The 23,978-nt window shown below is 18.3% G+C and overlaps 1 protein-coding gene and 1 long non-coding RNA gene across 2 annotated transcripts; one reads left to right on the top strand and one right to left on the bottom strand.

Moving 5' to 3' along the window:
- Positions 1 to 291: 291 nt before the first annotated feature.
- On the bottom strand, positions 292 to 9,317 carry LOC725842 (elongation of very long chain fatty acids protein 6-like). The gene is made up of 3 exons (XM_026442749.1): positions 9,059 to 9,317; positions 2,776 to 3,181; positions 292 to 905 (listed from the first exon to the last, which is right to left on the bottom strand). The coding sequence occupies exons 2-3, from the start codon at positions 3,102 to 3,104 to the stop codon at positions 365 to 367; spliced, it is 870 nt and encodes a 289-aa protein (XP_026298534.1). The 5' UTR covers positions 3,105 to 3,181; positions 9,059 to 9,317; the 3' UTR covers positions 292 to 364.
- An 11,804-nt stretch (positions 9,318 to 21,121) lies between these two features.
- LOC107965793 lies at positions 21,122 to 23,463 on the top strand. Its single transcript, XR_001706230.2, has 2 exons — positions 21,122 to 21,550; positions 23,219 to 23,463. It is a non-coding gene; the product is annotated as an uncharacterized LOC107965793 (long non-coding RNA).
- Positions 23,464 to 23,978: the final 515 nt, after the last annotated feature.

Here is a 23,978-nt window from a genome sequence, read left to right as displayed (position 1 = left end):
AAATAAATGAAATAAATTATATTGTTAATATGTTTATTACTATTAATATTATAACTTCAATAATAAAATAATAATAATAGCAAATATAATAAAAACATTCAATATCATAAAATTTATATCATATAAATATTGCACTATTAAAGTAATGTTGCAAAATTTAAGTAATTTTTATTCTATTTTGCAATTTCATTTCATAGTCAATTTTACGATCTAATTTTTTTATCGTATCAATTAATAAACATTTCGAAATAAATTTTTTTAAGTTATTTCGTCAAAATAATTTCATGATTTTAAAAAAGATTCTTAAAAAAAATATAATTGGAATGAGTTTTTTGAAAAAGTTTTGAAAAAATTTTGATATGTTTCAGTTAGCTTTGAACTTTTTATGATCCATTGTTCCGTTTATAGTCATTTTCTTTTGAAATTTACCATTTTTGTCAATATAAGATTTGTAAAAGAATTTGCAAAAAAGAATGAAATAACTAAGATACATAAGTATACTAAAAATCATATGTATACGCGAATTTTTACATTCTTTATGGCTTTCCAAATAGTGATAACTCACAATACTTATAATGCAACCTAAAATCATTTGAGTTATTTGTAGAATGGTAATTAACATTGGAATGAATACTGGTGTTTTGTATCTCATTGCTTTCAGAGCATAATAACTATACATTATGGAATGCACAAAATAATTTAACACCATAAACCATCTCGCGGATGCAATATTGTCTGCATATGAGAACCATGTATAAAGAAAAACTGTTATGTGATGATACCAATGCAAGAAAATTAATTCCTGCTTTCGTAACACTATAAAGATTGTATCGCCAAATTCCAAAAGTTTTGATAGAGCAAACATCCATGCCCAAAAACCAGATACTACGTCCTGTTCAATAAAGCTGCAAAAAAATAATTTTGTTTTTATTTTTCTTTTCATTGCTGAATATAATAAATATAATAATAAATATAATAATAATATTATATAAATAATAATAATATTATTATTATAATATTTTTTGATATATAAATATGATATATAAATAGCACAATTATTTTATATTGATTTAAAAGATTATTATTTAATATTAATATTAATAACTTAAAAAATAAATTGATGAATGAATATTATTATGTATATTACTATATATATATAGAATGTAAAGTAAGTGTTCAAAAATTATTCTTTATCTAGACATTTAATTTTAAAATATTAATACTTTTTGTTAGAGTCACTGCGATTTTGACTATTATATGAAATTCTAAATTAATAATTGATCGAAGAAGTGCATATTAATTTGGAAGTATAATATTTAATTCTTTATTTAATTCTTCATATCGTGAGTTTCAATAATGATTACTTGACTTTTTTAATCATTTATTTTTTTTTATTTATTTAATTTTTCTTAAATCATTTATTAAATTTTACTTTTAATTATTTCTAATTTTGTGATGATTGATTGACATCTAATTAAATTCTAATTTTCTAAAATTATCATTTTCCTTCAATTAATTCCTATAAAATTATATCTATTATATAAAACTATTCTATTCTATTCTATACAACTAATATTTAATTCTAGAAACATTAAAGAAGAAAAGAATTCTTCAAATTCTCTCTTTTACCATTTATAATAAATTATAGTAAATTTATATGAAAAATTTATATTTATTTATAAGAAATAAAATTATATTTTTCTTATTTCAAAATTTTTTAGAAATTATTTCTTAGCATATTTTAATTTTAGGATTTGCATAGTAATTTTTGTATTGATAAAAAATAGGTGGAAAAAGTAGATATCAATATATTTTATATTTTTGTCAATGTAATTAATATTTTACGAGCGAAAGAATTGATGTAGACCAAGAATATATAGTGCAAATGAAGAAGCCGTAGATAATTTCTGTCTATGTTTAATATTATTCAATTATTGTTAAAAATACATATTCTTCATTTATAATAGCAAATATAATTATAATATTATATTCTATCAATATTTACTTTTAAATTATTTTGGAATTAAAAATATGAAAAACTTAAATAAATTCTCTCTTAATGTTTTTACGTAACGGCTTGATGTTTAATCTTAATTAATAATTAATTTTCAAATTTTATTAATAAATTGTGGATTTTTATATAAATTTTATATATTTTTTTATGTCATTTATATTTTATATATATTATTATATATATATATTATATATATAATAAATGATATAATTTATGATATTATAATAAATAATTTTTATAGTAAATCTGTTATATATTTTTCTTTGATATTAAATTTATTTATATAAATTGAATATTATAAACAAGATTGAATATTAAAATAAAAATTAAACTTATTCTAAGTAAAACTTTTGATTACGATATATAATATAATATAATATAGTATTGAAAAATTTTGAATAATATATTTGTAAAAATAAGAATGGGAATATTCAAAATATATTGAAAAAACATATTCTAAACAATTTCTTTTTTAGATCAATTTCTTCAGAAATTAATAAACAATAGTAATTTATTAAAAGGTCATATAATATTATAATTTAATATAATTAAATTTACGTAATAAAATTACTGATACTTTTAAGTAATGATATATATTTTAAGAAATATATGTATATATATATATTTTATATGTATAATAAATTAATATGTAAAATTAGTATGTATAATAAATATCTGATTTTTTGTAGCATAAAAAGGTCTATTTGTATTCAATCAAAAATATTTAAAAAATAATAAAAAAATATAAATAACCTACTTACCTAGGTATACAAACACTATGATAAAAACCGTGATACGTTAATATATGAATCATTTCTGGTAATGTTCTAGATAGTCCAATAATGGAGAACAATGAAAGCAATGAACTCCACAATACAAGTGCACCTCTGAGATTAAACCTTTGTCTCTTTAACATGTAATATTTCCCACCAAAGACTAGAATAACATAAATAATACAATAATAAATACTATTCGTCAAATTATTTTGCATCCATTTTTTAGTTTCCATATAAACGAAATTTTTCTCGAAGTTAAAAACATATAAATAATTAGGTGTGGTAACCACTTCAGTATAAGACAGATTTTTCATTTTGATATATTTTCTTGCTATCTATTAGCTTATAAATTAAGAAAAAGAAACTTTCTTTGTTTTTGATGCCAATTAATCTGAAAGGAAAAACAAAAAATTCTTGTTAAGAATTTCATTTAAAAATTCAGGAAATAAAAATTTAATAAATTTTGAAATATTCTTAACGAAGTATTAAGAAATTATTCTTAATACTTCGTTAAGAATATTTCAAAATTAGTAATTAGTATGTATATATGTATATGGAATAATTGTATTTAAAGTTTTAATACAAAAAATCTGAAGATAAAATATCTATAAGAAATTGTGATAATTATATAGTAGCTAGATAATTATATAAATAATATATAAAGTAGCTAGCATTTTTTTTTCATTGTTATAATAATAATATTAAGTAATTTTCAATCAACTAAAAGATTACAATATAAAATCTAACAATAACTTGATTTTACAAATGATCATAGAAGATAATAATGTTGACTTGTATTTTAAAATTTTTTTCAAATCAGAATAAAAAACAATTAAATACAATAAAAAATAAATAAACAGTAAAAAAATTTTTAAATAAAACAATCGGACTTGGACATAAATGACTTTATTTTTAAAGGATATTAAAGGATTATTCTAAAGGATTAATCATATAAAATATTTATGGAAAAAATAAATGATTACTAAAATTATTATTTATTATTTATCGATTTATCGACAAACTTTGATTTATTATTTATTATTTTAAAAATAATATGATAATGAATAATTTTCATACACTACTGATTAACTAATTTAGCATAAAATATAATTACAAATTCAAAATAATTAATTTTATTTAATTTTATTAATTAATTTCATAATAAAAAAAATTTAGATATAATATTTTTTTAGGTTTTACAATATTCGACTTAAGATTTATTTGCATTTGATTTTTATCTTATTTTATTTTTAATATATTCTTTTATTCTATTTGTTTCCAATTTGAAGAAAATAGATTTTGAAAAATTTCTTTTTTATCAATAGATTAAAGTGACATAAAAAAATAATCATTATTCATTTCAGAATCCTTTTAAAATTAAATAGATAATACCTTCCAACATATGTTCAACAATTCCTATAATTTAATTTAAAAAGAACTTAATTTAAAACTGAATGTTATAAAAAAGTATCAAATATTATTGTTTTTTAGAACAAATGAATGATTATAGTGATAATTTAAGTAATAGTAATAATAGTAACTAGTAATAATAATTTCTTCTAAATTTCAGAAGATAAATTTATATGGATCAAGAAAATAAATAAATTGCCAAAAATATAATTTTAAAAATAGTATTATTTAATATATATTCCGAGTAAAAAATAAATTTGTAAAAAAGAAGGCTATTTTACTAAATACTATAAATTTATTGAGATCAACAAGTGAGTATAAACTATTTCTGAAAACATATTTCAAGATTTGGTTTGCAAGATAATCAAATTCTGAATGAAAAAAATTCATTCTTTAAAATTCCAAATATTCATGTATAAAAAATGCTTTTTCGAAAACTAATTTTCAAATAATGACATATTAAAAATAAATTCTATGGAAGATTAAATATTAACAAATATGTATAAAAATAATTATATTATTTTATATTAAAATATATATATTAAAAAACAATAGATAAAAATGAATAAAATAATTTTGTAATAATTAAGATATAATAAAAAAAGATTCTTTTATGTAATATTATAAGAAAGATTTAGAATCAATAATGTTATATATTTCAAATTAAAAACACTTTCTTTTCAGTTTTGAAGATTTATCAAAAAAAGCAATAATTTCAAATTCTAATAATAATAATAAAATATTTGAAATAAAAATACGAAAAATTTCAATTCTTATTGTTATATATGTTAAAAAACACATAAATATATCAAACAAAGATAACTGAAAAATCGAATATTAAGGATTATTAAAAATTATGAGATTTAAATATAAAAAACAATTCAATAAGAAATTTCAGTTTTCTGAATGATTGATAATGATTGATATATCTTGTCTCTCATTTTCAACCTATAATAATTTACATTTATTTTTTAATAATGTAAAGAATTATAAAAAAGAGTTATTATTATAAAAAATAAGAGAGATGTTGAATATTTTATTTATTAAAGAACTTAGATATTTATATATATAGAATATAATTATAATTAATATTTGAAAATAATATTTGAAAATAATTAGCAATTTTCAAAAAATTAGCAATTTTTAAAAAATATAGAATAGGTGAGTTTTATTTTTTGGCATAATTATTTATATAAGGATCTTAATTTTTTCAATATTATTTATTGTAGTAAAAAATGTTTCAAATAAAAATTGAATAACATCAAAGAATGCATATTCTAGTGTTATTAATTCTTTCATGATAAATATGATAAATATGAAAATCAATTTTATATGTTAAATTGTTAAATAAAATTACATATTTTTTGATAGATTAATCCATGTAGACAGATTTGACATTTTCTAGAAAAAATAATAAGTTATGTTCCTAAAAATTATTAATTGATGAGATATTTCAATTTAAATTTTGTAATATTTATTGCATGAAAAACAAAGAAAATAAACATGATTTTTCTTATTGTTTTTGTAGAAAAAATATTAATATATATAATTACATAATATATTTCTTTATACTGAATAATTTTTATAAGAATATTTCTTTTATAATATTCTTTCCTTAACAAAATATTATAAATAAATAATATTATAAATATTGTAAATAAAATAGATACTCTATATATATATATATATTATTATTGTATTTTCTATATATATATATATATATATATATATATATATATTATTGTATTTTCTATATATATAATTATTTATTCTCTATATATAATAATTTCTCTCTGAACATTTTCTTTATTTCTTTTGTTCCTTTAAAATATTAAACTGTATTTTAGATTTTAGATAAAAGATATTGTAGATACTGTATATTATTACATATAATTAAATAGAACTATATAATATTTATTATTCATTTCTTTGCTTATTTGACTTTTAAATATCAAAATTGAATAAAATTACATGAAAAAATGTTAATTTGATTTGCATTTATAAATTTATTTATTTATTACGTTCTAATATACAAGGAAATATGACAAAAAATGCGAAATTAATTGATGCAAAGGAAATAAAATTTTGATTATCTTTTCTAAATTCAATATTATTTTAAAAATGCTTATAAATAAAATTATATCGCTTATTTATTATTAATTGACAATTTCGTAATTAAAAGTTTAAGATTTTTTAATTATTAGCATAAAAAGAATTCGATCATTTTTTTTATTGCTAGAAATTTATAAATGAATTTGTTCTAGATACTAAATTTTAAAGAAAGAATTAGATTACATTAGAATTATAATGTTTTTATATATTCTTATATATTCTTATATATTCTATATATAAAAATAAAAATTGAAGCTATTTAAACATTTCAAAATATTTTTAAAATTATATTATATCTATAATTATATATTATAAAATTATATTCCATTGTTTTTTTTCATATTGCAAACACGAAATCTGAGATTTCTTGAATAAATTCTATTAATTTTAATAAAATTTTAACATTGCATAATTGTCAATTTTCTTCCATTTTTTAAAGAAAAATATCGTAGCAAAAGAATAAAAAAAATTTTATTTTTTGTATAATTATAAATTAAATAGAAAAAATTATATTATAAATAAATATAAATATTAACTTATGTGTTAATATATTAATATGTTTATGTTAAATTGGAAAATCGATTTTAGAATCTATAATAAACAAAATATTGATATATAAAAAATATACATATATATATATATATATATATATATATATATATATATATATATATATATATATATATGTATATATATTATATATTAATATAAATTATATATATAAAATTAAACGAAGAGAGAGATAGAATTTTTTATTATTTTTATATTTGTATTTTAATAAATAATCTTCAGTTGAAATTTTTGTATTTGTAATTTCTGTATCTTTATTATTTAAAGTATTATATTACACATATTTAAGATAATTTTAAAACGTTGATTAATATTAAATAAATATCGATTAAAATTTATTTATTATTTATGTGGAATTGAATTGTTCATATTGACGCGAAATAGTATCAGAAATAGTAATATGATAAAATATTTTATTTTATCTTCGTCTTATTTTATCTAATGCAAAGTTAAATTGTTTATAATAAATGAACCACAACTAATACTTTGTATCTTAATTTTTTTATTTATTTCAGTTAAAATCAATTTTCTAAAGTTGTCAAATAAATATATTAATACTTTGTCAGAAATATATCTCAGGAATAGGTAGAATATGTATAGAATATTAAAAATAATTTGATCTATACATATATCTATAGAAAGATTTTTATCAATGATTAAAATTTAAATAAAATAAGGATTAAAATTTTTTTATTAATTATTATTTTATTAATATTTTTTTAATAGAAATTTTTTGCATATTTAATAGAATTTATTTTAATTTATTTTTTAATTTTCAATGATCAAGAAGTTCAATTAGTTAAAAAAATATTGACAGATTCTTAAAAATATAATAACTTTTTTTTAAAATTGAATTTAATGACTTGAGATTCTTTGAGAAATTAGATGGATTAATTTATTAGATAACATATAAAGAAAAATTTTGAAAAAATTATAACTTGTCAAAATTGCAAAGAAAATAACAGGCATTTTTTTATATAAATATTTAATGAAAAATTTATAATCTTATATTTTATAGGATTAAGGAAATTATAGTAATATACATATTATAAATTTCTTTTAAATCGATATAAAAATAAGTAATAGGCATGAAAAGATATAAAAATCTTATTTCAGACCAACTATGATTTTCATAATCTCTTTATAGCAACATTCAAGAATTTATTGTGTTAATTTGAAAGGAAAAAAAGAGAGCTTGAAAAAATTGAAATTTGAAATAGTGAATATATATATATTTTTCATGCTTATTGAATAATTTTCATACTTCATGAATAATATCTCATATGATTATGCAAAATGGAATTTATATGATTATTAAAATATAAAATAAAATAAATTGATTCTTTTGAAATTATATGAAATTTTTATATTATGAAAATTTGTTTTTAATATTTTTACGTAGTTTCATAATTTATTTTTGATATTTAATATTGCTATTTGAATTTCCACTTGTTTGATTTTATTGTAATTTAAAAGAAGTGAAAACTTTATAAGATTCTTAAAGTTCACAATATTTATACTGCATTCTTTTTATATAAAATTTTTTAAAATTTGTTTATTTGTTTCATTTATTGCTATTTTTCCTATATAACATATTTTATATTTCTTTTTTCTAGATATTTTAATTTTATTAAAAAAGATTTGTGAAAATATTTCTTATTTTGTAAAAATATCTATATTATCATTCGTAAGAATCCGAATAATTTGATCAATTTATATAATAATAAAACAATAATATCTGTTTGAATTTTACCAAAATATATATTGAGAATAAATTAATAATAAAAGATAATATTCATTTCACTTTTTAATTAAATTATATATAATTTATAAATATTTTTATTAAATCAATATAATTAAAATTATATGCTATAAAATTTAGTGATAATACTTATGTATGTTAGATTTAAATATATTTATCGATTTGTATTTATATAATATATGTATTTTTATTATAGATTTAATAATAATCTAATCATTGTAGGATTTTTTTATCTATTTTAATGGCATAAAATATTTTCCACATTACTTTTATAAAATTTTACTCTATAGAATGTACAATTTATAAAGAATAAAATCCTCGTAGATTCTTTATTCATTATTTTGAAATTAAAATATCCCAATTTCATAAAGAATGAATATACTTTCGAGGGATAATAATTTCATTCAATCTTACCTTGAATTCGAAAAATTTAATATCTAATATATGATTCTTCACCGAATAATTTATTTTATATTATACTACAGTAACGATAAAAAGATAGATATAATGTAATAGTAATTCCTTTAATTCACATAGCACGTATGTTTATTTTTGAATTCCACGATTAAGAATGCAATGTGCAATTTCTATCTTCTATCACTTACAATCATATGAACTAAGTCATGGATCGTGTGCGACTAAAACTTGATAGAAATAAGTAAAGTTTAAAATGGTATAATTTCAATCAGACGTCATAGAATCAGATGATCAAATGTATTTCTTGGCCAATGTTGCAAGTTATTTCTTCTCGAGAAAGTGGCCTCAAGTTACCCTCACTCTATATTTTAATTGCTTTGCCGCATCATGCTTAATCATAATTCCCATCTTTTCATTTGTCTATAATACAAAATGTCATAAATTTATTGACTTATACTAATTTTTTCCTCAATTTCCTCAAATCGATAACTTTGTCGTTACTTTCAAATCGCAAGTAATAGTGATAAAAATTAAAAGTATAAACGATAATTTCATTTAATTATTGAAATAAATAAATAATTTCAATCGATATCTTGAATTAATTTATTTTCATGATATCGAACGAAAATTATTCAATAACGTACATAGCGCAGTAAAAAAATAAAGAGATAGAAAGAGATAATTAAAATAATTAAAATATATAAACAATAAAAAATTATTATTTTTTTTGTTTTTTAAAGTAATTTTCAAAATGTTCAATATTATTTTAATATTGATATTAACTTAGATCGGTTTTAATGATTTAAAAATCATTGTTTTTAATTTTTTGTTTAATTGCTTTTTCATATGTTATATATATTATTTAAAATGAATTATTTGAATATTATTTAAATAATTATTTTTTCCAATTTCAATTTAAAATAGAGATTAAATGAAATTTTACTTGTATTAAATGAAAAGAAAGGAAATGCAAATAGAGGATAGGAATTCCGTTTTTATCCGAAAATTGTTATTATGTATATGCAACTGTATTGTCATGTAACAATTTCTATCACGAATTTATAAAAATATTTGTAACAATAATAGTTTTTAACCAAAATGGAATGTTCATTTTTTTTATTTTTTTGATTTTCATTAGTAGAATTTTTAATTTTTAATCTCATATTTGAATTGAAATTGAAATAGAAAAATAAATAATAATTTATATTTAATGTTAAACAAAATATGAAAAAAAACAACTTAACTTAAAATTTAAGCAAAATGATTTTAAACTCTTTTATCAAAAAATATAATACAATTAAATAATTATATAGACGTTGTATTGAAATCTTTTAAGATTATTTTGAATGAAAATAGAAAAATTTTGCATTCTTACTAAAGATATTTTTACTAATGTTCTATTTTTTTGTTATACTATTTAAATGCATAGTTTTTAATCTCTGATTTCTTAACTTTTTCATAACTTCGTAATTTCATTGAATTAATGAATGAAAAATAAATATAATTTCATATATATATATACGTCATGAAATATACATTAGCTTGGCAAGAGAATAATATCAACTTTATAAATTCAAGAATAAATTAATTTATTATAATATATATATTTATATTATATATAATTTTTTAAGAAATGTAAATTTTTTTACAAACATTATAAAACTATTTTAATTATATTTTAATAAATTTAATAAATATTTTTTATATTTTTCGAAATATTTTCCGTAAATTTATAATTATTAATAATATTAATAATCATCTATATTTAAATAACAACAACATATCATTAATCGTCCATTTATAATATTCATTAAAAGATATATGAAATATTTAGTTATATCTTCTTTGAATCCATTTTATAAGAATAATTGAAAACAAATTAATAAATTGTTTTATCTCATATTTAATTACTATATTTATTATATCTTAATTTACTATATCTTAATTTATTATGTTGTAATATTAAATTATACTATCGATACTTTCAAATCTTCATAATTCGCAATTTGTTGCAATTCTAATAGTTTTATTTCTAAATTCAAATAAAAACAAAATATTTTATAAACATAAAATAAGACTATTTTAAAATAAATATCATAAACAATTTATATTTTGAAATTAAATTAATAACAAGCTGTATTTTGAAATTAATTATTTCAAAATCAAAACTGATATAACAAATCATTTTGTTTGTAATAATTAATAAAAATAATTTTGAAAGATATTCAAAAAATAAAAAATTATGATATTTATGTTATTGTAAAAATATCGTATTTGATGGTTATATATATTTGATGATTATTGATTAAAATTAACACTTGTAAACATCAATTGAAATACATTTTCAACATAAAATGATCAATAAAATAAGACATGACGAATATACCGTATGTGACGAATATTCTAAATTGCCGAGATCAGAGTTGAACTCTAATCTGCTGAAAAAATAATTAATTAAAATTTCGAGTAAAATTACTTTAAGCTATAATTTTATTTGAAATATTTGAATAACATTTATTCATAGTTAATCTTTATATAACTTCGGTTGACGTTACAGTTATCTGCATTTCATGTTTTGAATAATAAATTATTGAAATAATTTTGTTCGCGAGCATTTATTGTCTAAAATGTCAAATATCTATTTATGAAATTTTATTATTTGAAGATAAGATAATTTCTTATGATGATTTTCATGTGCTGAATTAATGCTAAAAAAATCGTCTATAATGTTAAATTTATAAAAATGAATAAAAATTATCGATTTTTGAGAAATTTTATTTATATAACTAAGAAGAAGTAATTTTTTTTCCAATATTTTTGTCAATTTCATTATATAATATTATTTTTCCTGTCCAAATGAAATTTGATTCATCATTATTCAATATTCAAGCTTATTTTCTTTAAATAAAGTGAATTTATAAATTTTCAAATATCAAGCTATAATATTTTTATAATTGAATTAAGTTTATTCATTAGGCGTTAAACATAGATTAATTTTAAGAAAAAAATCTTTTGATGATAAATCAAATTCAATTTAATAAAGAAGAGATACTATACGATGCAATTTACAAAAAAATTATAAAAAAATTTTCGCCATATCTCGTAAATATAGTTAACATTAAAAAAAAATCGATATTTTCTATCCATTTTTCTCTTAAACTTAAAGTGACGTAATTTTCTCAGCCAAATTCAGATTCAATATATGAAAATACATACGAAATTATTCCATTCTCAAACAACAAAATTTTATAGATATTGTACCATATATTATACTAAATATCTTCTTTTTCATATTTTTTTGCATGCATTTTTCATGTAAATACTTCAAATTTGTAAAATATAAATTGAAATTTTTTTAAATTAAAAGGAATATTAATAAGGAAGAAAATTTATTTATTTTTATGGATATACATATAAAATTTAATTAAATAATATATTACATAGTGGTATATTACAATTTGATTAAATAGTATAGTATATAGTCTAAAAATTATAGAATGCCTTATAGTTTTGTCATGGAATGAATTTTTTTAGTGATGATAGCGGAGTATGTTCGTTGCCTTTTTGTATAAAGAATTTTTTAATGAATTTTTTAATATTTTTTTTTACATTCGAATTCTTCATTTGATATTTTTTCCACAATTTTCATTTATTATGTTGTAATATTAAATTATACTATCGATACTTTCAAATCTTCATAATTCGCAATTTGTTGCAATTCTAATAGTTTTATAATTATTTTCGATTATTTCTAACATTTTCAAATTTGGATATTTAAAACTATAGTGAAAAAAATTTTGAATCATCTTATTATTTATTTCTCGTCAATCATCAGTCACAAATTGTGTGTCCTTAAGAATGTTGATTTTTGCGATCAATTATAGAATATGATTTATTAATTTTTTACGATACAATATTTTCAAATTCTTTGTTACGATAATCTAATTTTAATTTAAATAGAAAAAATATTTTAAAGTATTATTAAAAATTTTATAAATATTTTTTTATTATATTATTTATTTATAAAAAGCAATTAAAAAGTTACAAAGAAGAATTCAATAAATAAAAGGAAAAAAGGAAAGAAATATAGAAATGTACAAAAAAAATTTAATTATTTAAAACATAATTAATAATAATAATAATATTTATCTATAATTAATAATAATAATAATATTTCATATAAATATAATTAAAAATTATATTTATATGAAATATTGTACAATTATTTCTTATTTTGCAAATATTTTGCATTTTCTATATGTATTATATATATTATATATTATATATATTATATGTTATATATATATGTATTCTATATATATTCTATATGTATTTCATATAATTCAATATTATATATCATATTTGCATAAAAATCCATAGTCTATAGTTATAACTTAAAAATAATAAATCTTAATCAATATTTTTGTATATCAACTTTTACATTTATTTGGTTTTTAGAATTTATTTTCTAAAATTAATAATATTAAACAAAATAATATTTGAAATAAAATAAAGATTTTTAGAGATATTTTCTTAAAGTGTATTACATTGATTATTTATAATTGTATTACATTGATAATTTAAAATAATTATTTAATTTTATATATACTATATGGAATATTTATTTTAATTATTTTTTTATTTTAATTATGAAGATTAATTTTGTAGGACTAGTTAACTCTATTAAACCTAACTCTATTGAAAATTAATTGACTTTTTATTTAAAATATAAGTATGTTATTAAAAACAAATAGCCGAAATAAATAAATATTAAACAATAATTATAAATTATTTAAATTTATATTCGTTTTTCGAAGATATTTACTATTAAAACATTTAACAAACGATAATTTATTGTGTGAAAACAACCTCAGTTTTTGAAAGAAGTTTTAAAGAGATTTTTAATATATTTTTTAGAAATATCGATGTGGTATGGAGTATGAATTTAAAACTTAAGAACATTTTCCAGTTATGTCAATTTCAAAAATAATCAGTATAATAATCATCTCACTAGAGCAAATTTATATTATATTATAAATATTCGTGAATTAGTTTTTCTGGAAACAACTAATTCTGTATGTGATATTTTTAGTTTAATTTTAAAAATTTTTTTTAGACTAAATATATCACACAATCAGGAAAATTAATTCATTAGCGTCATTGATCATTTATGTATACTATTAAGGAAATCCTTGAGATGACATGAAAAAAATTTTAAAGAAAACATTTGTACAAATCAGATTATTTATATAGATCGAAAAAAAAATGAGAAATATTTTTAATTTTTTAAACTATTCGAATTATTAAACAAAAGAAAAGAATTTGTTAATCTTTTTTTTGAATTTTAGATTGATCATAAGATCTCTTAAAACTTTGTGAACTTATGTATTCATATATTAAGATATATAAATTTTCACTTACATATGAACTTTGCTTTTGATCATTTAAAGTAAAACAGCAGAACTTCGTGATAAATCATTTTATTACTATATAAGCATAACTCCACGAACATTTGTTTTGTTAAAAATGATAATATTTATCTTTTTTCTGTACACCGTTTAATTACTTTCTTAATTATATAATCATTGAAAAATGTTTAAGATAAGATCTTACAAATTTAAGAAAATGTATTATAACTATGTAATTATTATGTAATTATGTAACGCATCCATATCCATATAATTGTCATTCTCATTTAATATATAAATATGTGAAAGCAATCTAATTTAAATGTATGAATGGATGAACTAGTAAAAAATCTATTTTTTCATAAATTATAATTTAAAATAATTTAAATCCTGAGTCGAGCTTAAACATTCCATGGATTCGAAATAATAAAATAATAAAATATAATTTCGAACGATTGAAATGGTATAAATTTTCCAAAAATATAGAAATAAAGATAAATATTCGCGAAAATAAATTGGCGAAATTGTTCATAGAATAAGTATATTATCCGCTCAGAATCAATGATTTTCAAATATGTTTAATTTTTATTATTTTATTATCTCTATGTATTTTCGAGAATTCATTGTTTGTGAGATGAGAAAAGGAAAGAGATACCATAAACATCTGTATCATGTTAGCTTTATGAATTTTTCTCAACATTATTTATATGTCATCCTATTATACTTGTCTTTGAGTATCTTTATAATATTGATTTTTAAAACAAAATAAATTACTGAAAATATATAAAAATTTCTAGTTCATGTTTAATATAAAATTAATAGAATCTCTTAATATAAAATCAAATGATACTCTCCCCCTAATTGTGAATATTTCCGTATATAGAGATCGATTCATTGTTCGTTAATTTTGACAATATATTTTTCAATCATTTTTCTGTGATGATAAGTGTGATACGTTTGAAGTATCAGCAAGTAATGATGCTTATCAAAAACTTGCAGTGTCTATCGATATTCAATTGATATCCATTTCTGGAGATTAGACTGAAATTGCTCGTTCATTATAGGCATTATAGGCATGGCTATAATCTAAATCTATAACTAAATCCTCAATGAATAAATCGAATATTAAAATTTTATCTATAACTTACTAAAAAAAATACATACTGATTATCGTCATTCATCTTAACTATGGCAATTCAGAATTTTTTTGTCGACAATGATCAATATTTCTGGTTTTTATTTACAAGTTTTTCACCAATCGTTAGTGCTCTGCTTGTTGTAATTTGCAACTACTTTTCATGCTTTATTAATGTAAATTGAAAAATCGTTTCTAAATAACTTCTATCTATATGTAACTTTATCTTTAACATATTTCTGAAGATAGTCAATATGGTTGTTAGGCTTCCTTCATTTGCTTATCGCTTCCTCTTGATTTTTTCTCCATATTTATTACGATATTTTTTTTTTTATCAAATTCAATGAGATTATATTTATAAAAATACATTGCTCGGAATATATAACAATGAGTTTGTTTCATGAATGTTTTTGCTATTTTATTTTCGATCAAAATTTTTTATAAGAAATATATAATTTTGAATACATTAATTAAATATAAATTATTATATTTTATGAAAAACATAGCAACGTGATGTTTAGTAGACTGTTAAAAATATTATGTAGGAGTACATAGATATTTTATTAAATATTATTAAATGCCATGAAATTAAATCATTACTTCGAAAACTCAATGTTACATATTTTACATGATATAAATGCAAACAAATATTAATAAATAATCACATGTAACTGCGTAATATACATATTTCCTAAACTAAAGTGTTTGTTTCAGTGTAATATCTAAATATAATCTCTTAATCTATAAACATATTATATATATATTGGGTTGGCAACTAAGTAATTGCGGATTTCACTCATAGATGGCTTCAGTTGAATTTTTAGGTTTGCTGGCGTAGTCCAAATGTAAAACACATTTTGTTATTTGATAGTTGGCAATTCAGCTGTCAATCAGTAAAAAAAGTTTTTTGATCGGTTGCATAGTTTTCGTTTGGCGTTTGTTGAAAAATGGAAAATCAAAAGGAACATTATCGTTATATTTTGCTTTTTTATTTTCGCAAAGGGAAAAACGCATCGCAAGCTCACAAAAAGTTATGTGCTGTTTTAAGGCGATGAAGTCTTAAAAGAACGGCAGTGTCAAAATTGGTTTGACAAATTTCGTTCTGGTGATTTTTCACTCAAAGACGAAAAACGTTCTGGTCGTCCAGTTGAAGTTGATGACGACTTAATCAAAGCAATAATCGATTCGGATCGTCACAGTACAACTCGTGAAATTGCAGAGAAGCTTCATGTATCACATACATGCATTGAAAACCATTAAAACAACTTGACTATGTTCAAAAACTCGATACATGGGTTCCTCACGAACTGAAAGAAAAGCATTTAACGCAACGCATTAACAGCTGCGATTTGGTAAAGAATGAAAATGATCCATTTTTAAAACGATTGATAACTGGCGATGAAAAATGGGTTGTTTACAACAATATTAAGCGGAAAAGATCGTGGAGCAGGCCACGTGAACCAGCTCAAACAACATCAAAAGCTGGTATTCATCAAAAGAAGGTTTTGTTATCAGTTTGGTGGGATTACAAAGGAATTGTCTATTTTGAACTCTTACCACCCAACCGAACAATCAATTCTGTTGTCTACATTGAACAATTAACGAAATTAAACAATGCAGTTGAAGAAAAGCAGCCCGAATTGACAAATCGAAATGGTGTTGTATTCCATCATGACAATGCAAGGCCACATACATCTTTGGTCACTCTGCAAAAATTATTGGAGCTTGGTTGGGATGTTTTGCCACATCCATCATATAGTCCTGACCTTGCACCATCTGATTACTTTTTGTTTTGATCTTTACAAAACTTTTTGAATGGTAAAAATTTCAATAATGATGATGATATCAAATTCAGTTTTTTGCTAATAAAAACCAGAAATTTTATGAACGTGGGATTATGATGCTGCCTGAAAGATGGCAAAAAGTTATTGATCAAAATGAGCAACACATTACAGAATAAAGTTATTTAGTTTCATGAAAAAATTGTCTTTGATTTTCTAAAAAAAATCCGCAATTACTTAGTTGCCAACCCAATATATATATATGAAAAATAAAGAAACAAATGTCATTTTGTGTGACATTATTTTTTGTACAATAGATTTTATTAACTTCCAATTCTATCAATATCTGTTAAATTAATGATTTTATTAAATAGATTCTTAATTTTTTGTAAAAAATGATAATGCATTAATTTTTAATATTTTAATTATTAATATTTCTTCTTCTATTAAGTATAGTGATACATATAAAAATTAATGTAAATAAAAAATAAGAAAGTAAATAAGAAAGTTTTATATTACAATAATTTTAAATAATATAAATTTGCATCTAAAAACATGCAAAATAAAAAGTAATTAAAATAAAAAACTGAAAATTTAAAATATTAATTAAAATAGTTAAAATAGTTTTTTAAATGCATTAATGCAAATATAATATCGGATTCATTTTAAATTATTTAATTTCATTTTATAATTTATATTTTGTACGATTTAAAAATACATAGTGATATTTAAATAATTATATTATCTTTATTGTATGAGTCATTTTGTATATTTTGATATATAATAATTAAACATAAATATATTTTGTATATTTTATATAATAAATAATGTAATAATATTCAGTAAATATGAGTAGCAAGCATAAATATTCATGATTTTTTGATTTAATTATTCAACAATATATTTATATTTATATACATATTTATATATATTTATAAGTTTAATTTTTTAGTCTAGAAATTTTGAAATTTGAACATAAAAAAAGATGTATAATTTAATAATCGTTTTTGTGGCATTTCTAATTTCAAAAAAATGTTTCAAACAAAAATTAATCATCTCAACTTATAAAATAAAATAAAAAATTTTAAAATATACCAATTTTTTTGTTTATTATAATCTCTTTTCAGAATTGAATTTTCAAAGATATTTTACAAATAGTAACAAACTCTATAGGTTATTTATGGAAAAATATGAAATTTCCATTAGAGAAAAAATAAATTCTAGACATTAAAACAACGAAAAAAATTTATTAAATAGAATAATTTAATAATAAAATAAAAAAGTTCGACTAAAGTTTTACAATATAAAATTTTGATTTGGAATTGTACTTAATTTCATTATGTAGAAAATACTTACTTGCGTAATGAAATTCTATTAATAAAAATACAATATATCAATTATTCAAGTATTATTTTTTAGATGCATAAATGACTAAATTTCTGAATTTTGATATAATGTAATGTATATGTAAAATATAATAGACATTAATATTATGTTATATATGTTATATATTATGTTATATAACAATATATTTACATATCGTTTCATCGTTTTTAATTATATAAATCAATGTAATTTGTTATTTAATAAATGCTTCGTATATATTATAAGATAATTATACAATATTTGATTTAAAATCATATGTAATATTATCATATTATATTCAATCTATTTACTTGTTAAAATTTATAGGAGCAAATCAATACACATTTTCATAAAATTTATTAAAAAAAATTAGAAAAGTTGAAATTATTATTATTTTTGTATACATAAATTTGTCTTTTTGTATATATAAATATATTTTTTTAATTATTTTCATATTTATTATAAAAAAAATTAATAAATTTCATTTGCATTCAATGTTTCTTATTCTGAGATTATTAATCAGAGAGAAATAATAATTTGAATATTATATTATAATCATATTATATAACAATAGAACATGTTAATATTATAATATATATTCAGAAAAATTTATATATATTGCAATTATTATTCTTTTTATAAATTTCTCAAGTATTATTTACAGACTCACTATATTTTTTTTTTTGCATTTTTATTATCAATATACACAACTAGCGAGGTAAGGACAAAGTTATACTGCCGTGACAACTGGAAAGACGTATAAACGTATTTTGTATCTAGTATACAAACATTAGATTCAGATATTACTATCTCATTTTTTTCTTTATTTTTGCTCTCTTTTTTTAGCGGTTTCAATTATTAAAGCTATTTTAATAACATGGTTATTGAATAGTACTACGAAATCAAATTTAATAAAGTAATACATATCCGAATATATGTTAAGAATAAAATTTTAATTAATTTTCATATAAAATTGTATGTTTTATGCGACAATAAATAATAATCGTTCATCAAAACAATTTTATTAAAAAAAAATCAACAAATAAAAGCATTACCAATGTGGAAGTGAATTGTTATGAGTGATTTTAAGTAAACATAATATTATATAACATAATACATTATATAATTCATAATTAACGATTATAACATTAATATTAATGCAATAATATTAATTATTTCCTTAAGCAAAAAAAAAAAAAAAATTATATGACGCAAAAATGATAATGTATGTACATGACGATGCATTAGACTTTAGTCCATATTCAAATTTACTTTTACTATAAGATTTTTCAAATAGTAATATTTCTTTGAAAATGCAGATCATAAAATATTGAAAAAATTTTTCAAATAAAATGAAATACAAGAAATTTATTGAAAAGAAAATAAAAAAAATTATCTCAATCATAAGAAATAATTCTCACAAATATAATTTATTGTTTAAAAATATTTGTACATATTATTTTTCTAAAATTATTACAATTATTATAATTTTTAAAGTAATATTATTTATGAGATCTTAATATTTATGTAATTACTTATTTAATACATAAGAAAAAAAAATTATTGTATATCATTAAATACATAAATATAATTTAAAATATTTTAATTCAATCTTATTTTGATTAGAAAAATATAATATGAATATAATGGTATATTATAATTTCATTTAAAAAAGATTTTATTCATTGCATTAATATTGTCTCGTTGATATTTGATCAAATTCATTGATAAGATGCCAAACTTCATGATGTGTTAAAATGATAGAAATAAAAATGATATCGTATGTAAAAATTCACTTAGCTTGATAATATTAATTTTAATAAAAATTTTTTTAATAAAAATTTCTATATATGTAGGATATAGTGAATTATAGAGTAATTTTTTTTTTAACGAGAAATTTTAGAGTATGTAAAATCAATTTTAATTTTTATATTTTTTTAATTTTATAATCACAATTTTATATATATATATATATATATATATATATATATATATATATATATATATATATATTATATTTTTCACAATAGAATAATATTCACAATAGTGCACTAAAATCTGGATATTTTATAATTTAAAATTTTATTCTATTTCATATTATTATAAAAAGAACAAAAATATATTTTAAAGATTATTTTATATTTAAAAGAATAAAAAAAAAGAAAAAATACTGATATTTTTAAAATTGATTTTATCTTTTCGAAATGATATTTCATTATAAAAAAAATTTTTTCATATATAATTTATTATTTTACATATTTGAATTTCATTAAAAATAAAATTATTATTAATTATTTAATTTTATAACTTCTAATTATATTAGAAAAATTAATCGATTTCTATATTATCGATATGGAATATACATTTATATATGAGAACGTTTGAAAATAGCAGAACGGTTACGAATAGTGAAGTGAGTGGACGTATAAGAGGGAGTAAGATTTATTACTTATGAAAAACGATTTATTTTTCAAGTGATTTTGAATAAAAAAAATAGTTATTTTTCGAGAAAATATAATTTATAATTTCCATGTTAAATTGTTGTATTTATCGTTTTTATTTCTATATTGAAAATTAACAGGTTATGGATTCAAGTTCATGCTTGTTGACACGTGCTAAATAAAAATTTGAGAAAAAAATAATAAATAAGTGAAGAATTTCTTATAAAAATAAAAAAAAATGGAATATATTACAAAATTATATTACAAAAGATCATAAAATATTTAAAACAAATTAATCGATAAATTAAAAGTTATAGATGGATTTAGAAACTTCAATTGAATGTTATTGAAATCATAAGGTTTGTATCAATATTACGATTACTGAACTAGCAGATTAGATTATAACAAGAGAATAGCTTAGAATAAAATACAAAATTTAATATCGATGAAAATCATATTATATTATATCTTTAATAGATATAATCGCATATTTTATGAACAAGAATTGTCGGATAAATTCAAGCATGATCATTAGTATCTATCTTTATTACTAGATGGCCATAACTACATCATCGTGTTGATATTCACGTTGATATTGATTAATGGCAATTTAATTTGTCAAGCTTTAGTATCAATTATCACTGCCAGATAATAAACAATATTTTGCGACTTTTATTTATAATTTATTATTATTCGCTATCATTCATGCTATAATCACGACCATTATACGTCGGAGCATGTAACAACATTCTATAAAAAAAGATATCAATTTTGTTTGATCAAACTATTTTAGATTTCATAAGGTATACGTTTATTAATAAGTGTCGGATGATTCAATTATATGTAAATTTATTTGATAACTTTATTCCTTGTTTTACATAGACATTAGCTTTAATTTATTTAATTATTTATTAGATATCTTTATAATGATTATTTGTTAGATAAATTTATCTATATTTATTGATTTAATCAAGTTTAATAAAAGATTAATATTAATCCAATATTTATTGAATAGAAATATTTTTTAATTATTTTTTTTTTAAATTTAAAAATAAAACATAATTAAATAAAAATTAATGTAAATAAATTTTATAATAAAAATTTAATAAAATATAAATTTAAATCAATTTTTGTATAAATAAAACATTTTAAAAATAATAAATAAACATATATAATTAAATCAAAAAATTTATTGTTATAATATCTGAAATTCTTTTTTCTTCATTGAAGAATTTATTTTCTTCATAAAATAATTATAATTTTTATAATTGTGCTAATATAATTATTAAATCTTTAGATATTTATCTTGAATATATTTGTTATTTATTTTATTTTGTAAGTTTCATAACTATGTATTTATTAAAACTCTTGATTTAAAATTATATTTTTTGAAAAATTATTTACACAAATCACAGACCATTTATTGGATTCCAAATATTTTTTTGGTAAATTTTATATCTATTTTTTTTTTCATCCGTGTTTCATCCTAAGAGAAACGAAATATAAATATATTTTTTATTTAAAGTTGCATAATTATTGTTGTATTTGGTTGAAGCATATTTATTTGGTATTTTTAGAAAAAATATGTAGAAACATACTTTTTATATATCTTCTTTTTGTATTGATTTATTACATTTCATAATATAAATATTTATGATTGTTTTATTTCTTATATTGTTCTCTTTTTACAATCTAATATTTTTACAATTCTAACATTATTTATAATTTTTAAGAAAATTTTTAAAATTACATTAAAGAAAATTTTTATATTATTTATATAATAATAAAAAAGAAATTAATATTACAAATACAATAGATTCTTTATTAATTCATGACAAATGAAAATATTTACCAAATTTACTATTTCGATTTGTACTAGAAACGATTAGATAGGTCATTTTTGAACTTGAATAAAGATGCACTGCATATTTGTCAAAATATCTTTGATAAATTACAAGTTATAGATATTGCTAGAAAACATACATATATATAAATATCCATATAAAAATATACATATATATCCCCAGAAATAATAATGCTAGGGAACATTAAGAGAATGCTGAATACAAAAGCGACTTCTTTAAAGAATTTTTCAAGACAGAATTTTATAGCTTGAATCATATAGATGTATTAGAAATCAAAGAGAAAAATAAAGGAAGCAAACCTAATAAAATAAAAGAGAAGATGGATCTCCTTATAAGCTTATCAATCAAAAGTTTAAACAACAAATTCGAACAATCGAATACAAAAATTCCTTAAAAAAAAAAAAAATTAAGCAAATTAAATATAATAAAACGAATTTCTGTTAAAAATTAGAAAAAAGAAAAGATAAATTTAGATGATACATGTAAAAACTTAAAATATGAATTATCAACTGAAAATAAAACATTTTATGAATATTTAAAAGATAAATAATATTACACATTTAAGAATAGATTCTAAGTAAAATCTGGGATAATATTTTTGTGAAGCATTTCCTGGATAACACATGTTATGGCATCTACAAACAGAAAATATTTATTACATTTTTACATTCATTATTATTCATTATAAACAAATAAGATGAAATCAATAAGTTCTAACATTTAATGAAATATCTTTCCATAATTAATAATAATATATTTAATAATAACTTAATCTTAGCCTTTTACACTAAACAGTGTAAATTTTATTATTATTCATCTAGATCACGAGGTAAATTTTAGATCTTGTTTGTAATATATAATATATAATATTAATATTAATATTAAAATGTGTAGAAGACTGCTTTCTGAAAAGATTCTGGTT

The sequence above is a fragment of the Apis mellifera genome, linkage group LG9 (assembly GCF_003254395.2).
Source record: "Apis mellifera strain DH4 linkage group LG9, Amel_HAv3.1, whole genome shotgun sequence".
Lineage (NCBI taxonomy): Eukaryota > Metazoa > Arthropoda > Insecta > Hymenoptera > Apidae > Apis > Apis mellifera.
Note: the sequence above shows the minus strand (reverse complement) of the source record. Positions and strands in the feature narration are given on the sequence as shown.

What these genes read in the sequence shown, in the direction of transcription:
- LOC725842 (XM_026442749.1), bottom strand. Translation starts at nt 3,104, where the DNA reads ATGAAAAATCTGTCTTATACTGAAGTGGTTACCACACCTAATTATTTA. An exon ending in CATAGTGTTTGTATACCTAG is followed by an intron (nt 906 to 2,775) that starts GTAAGTAGGTTA and finishes ATTTTTTTGCAG; the next exon opens with CTTTATTGAACAGGACGTAG.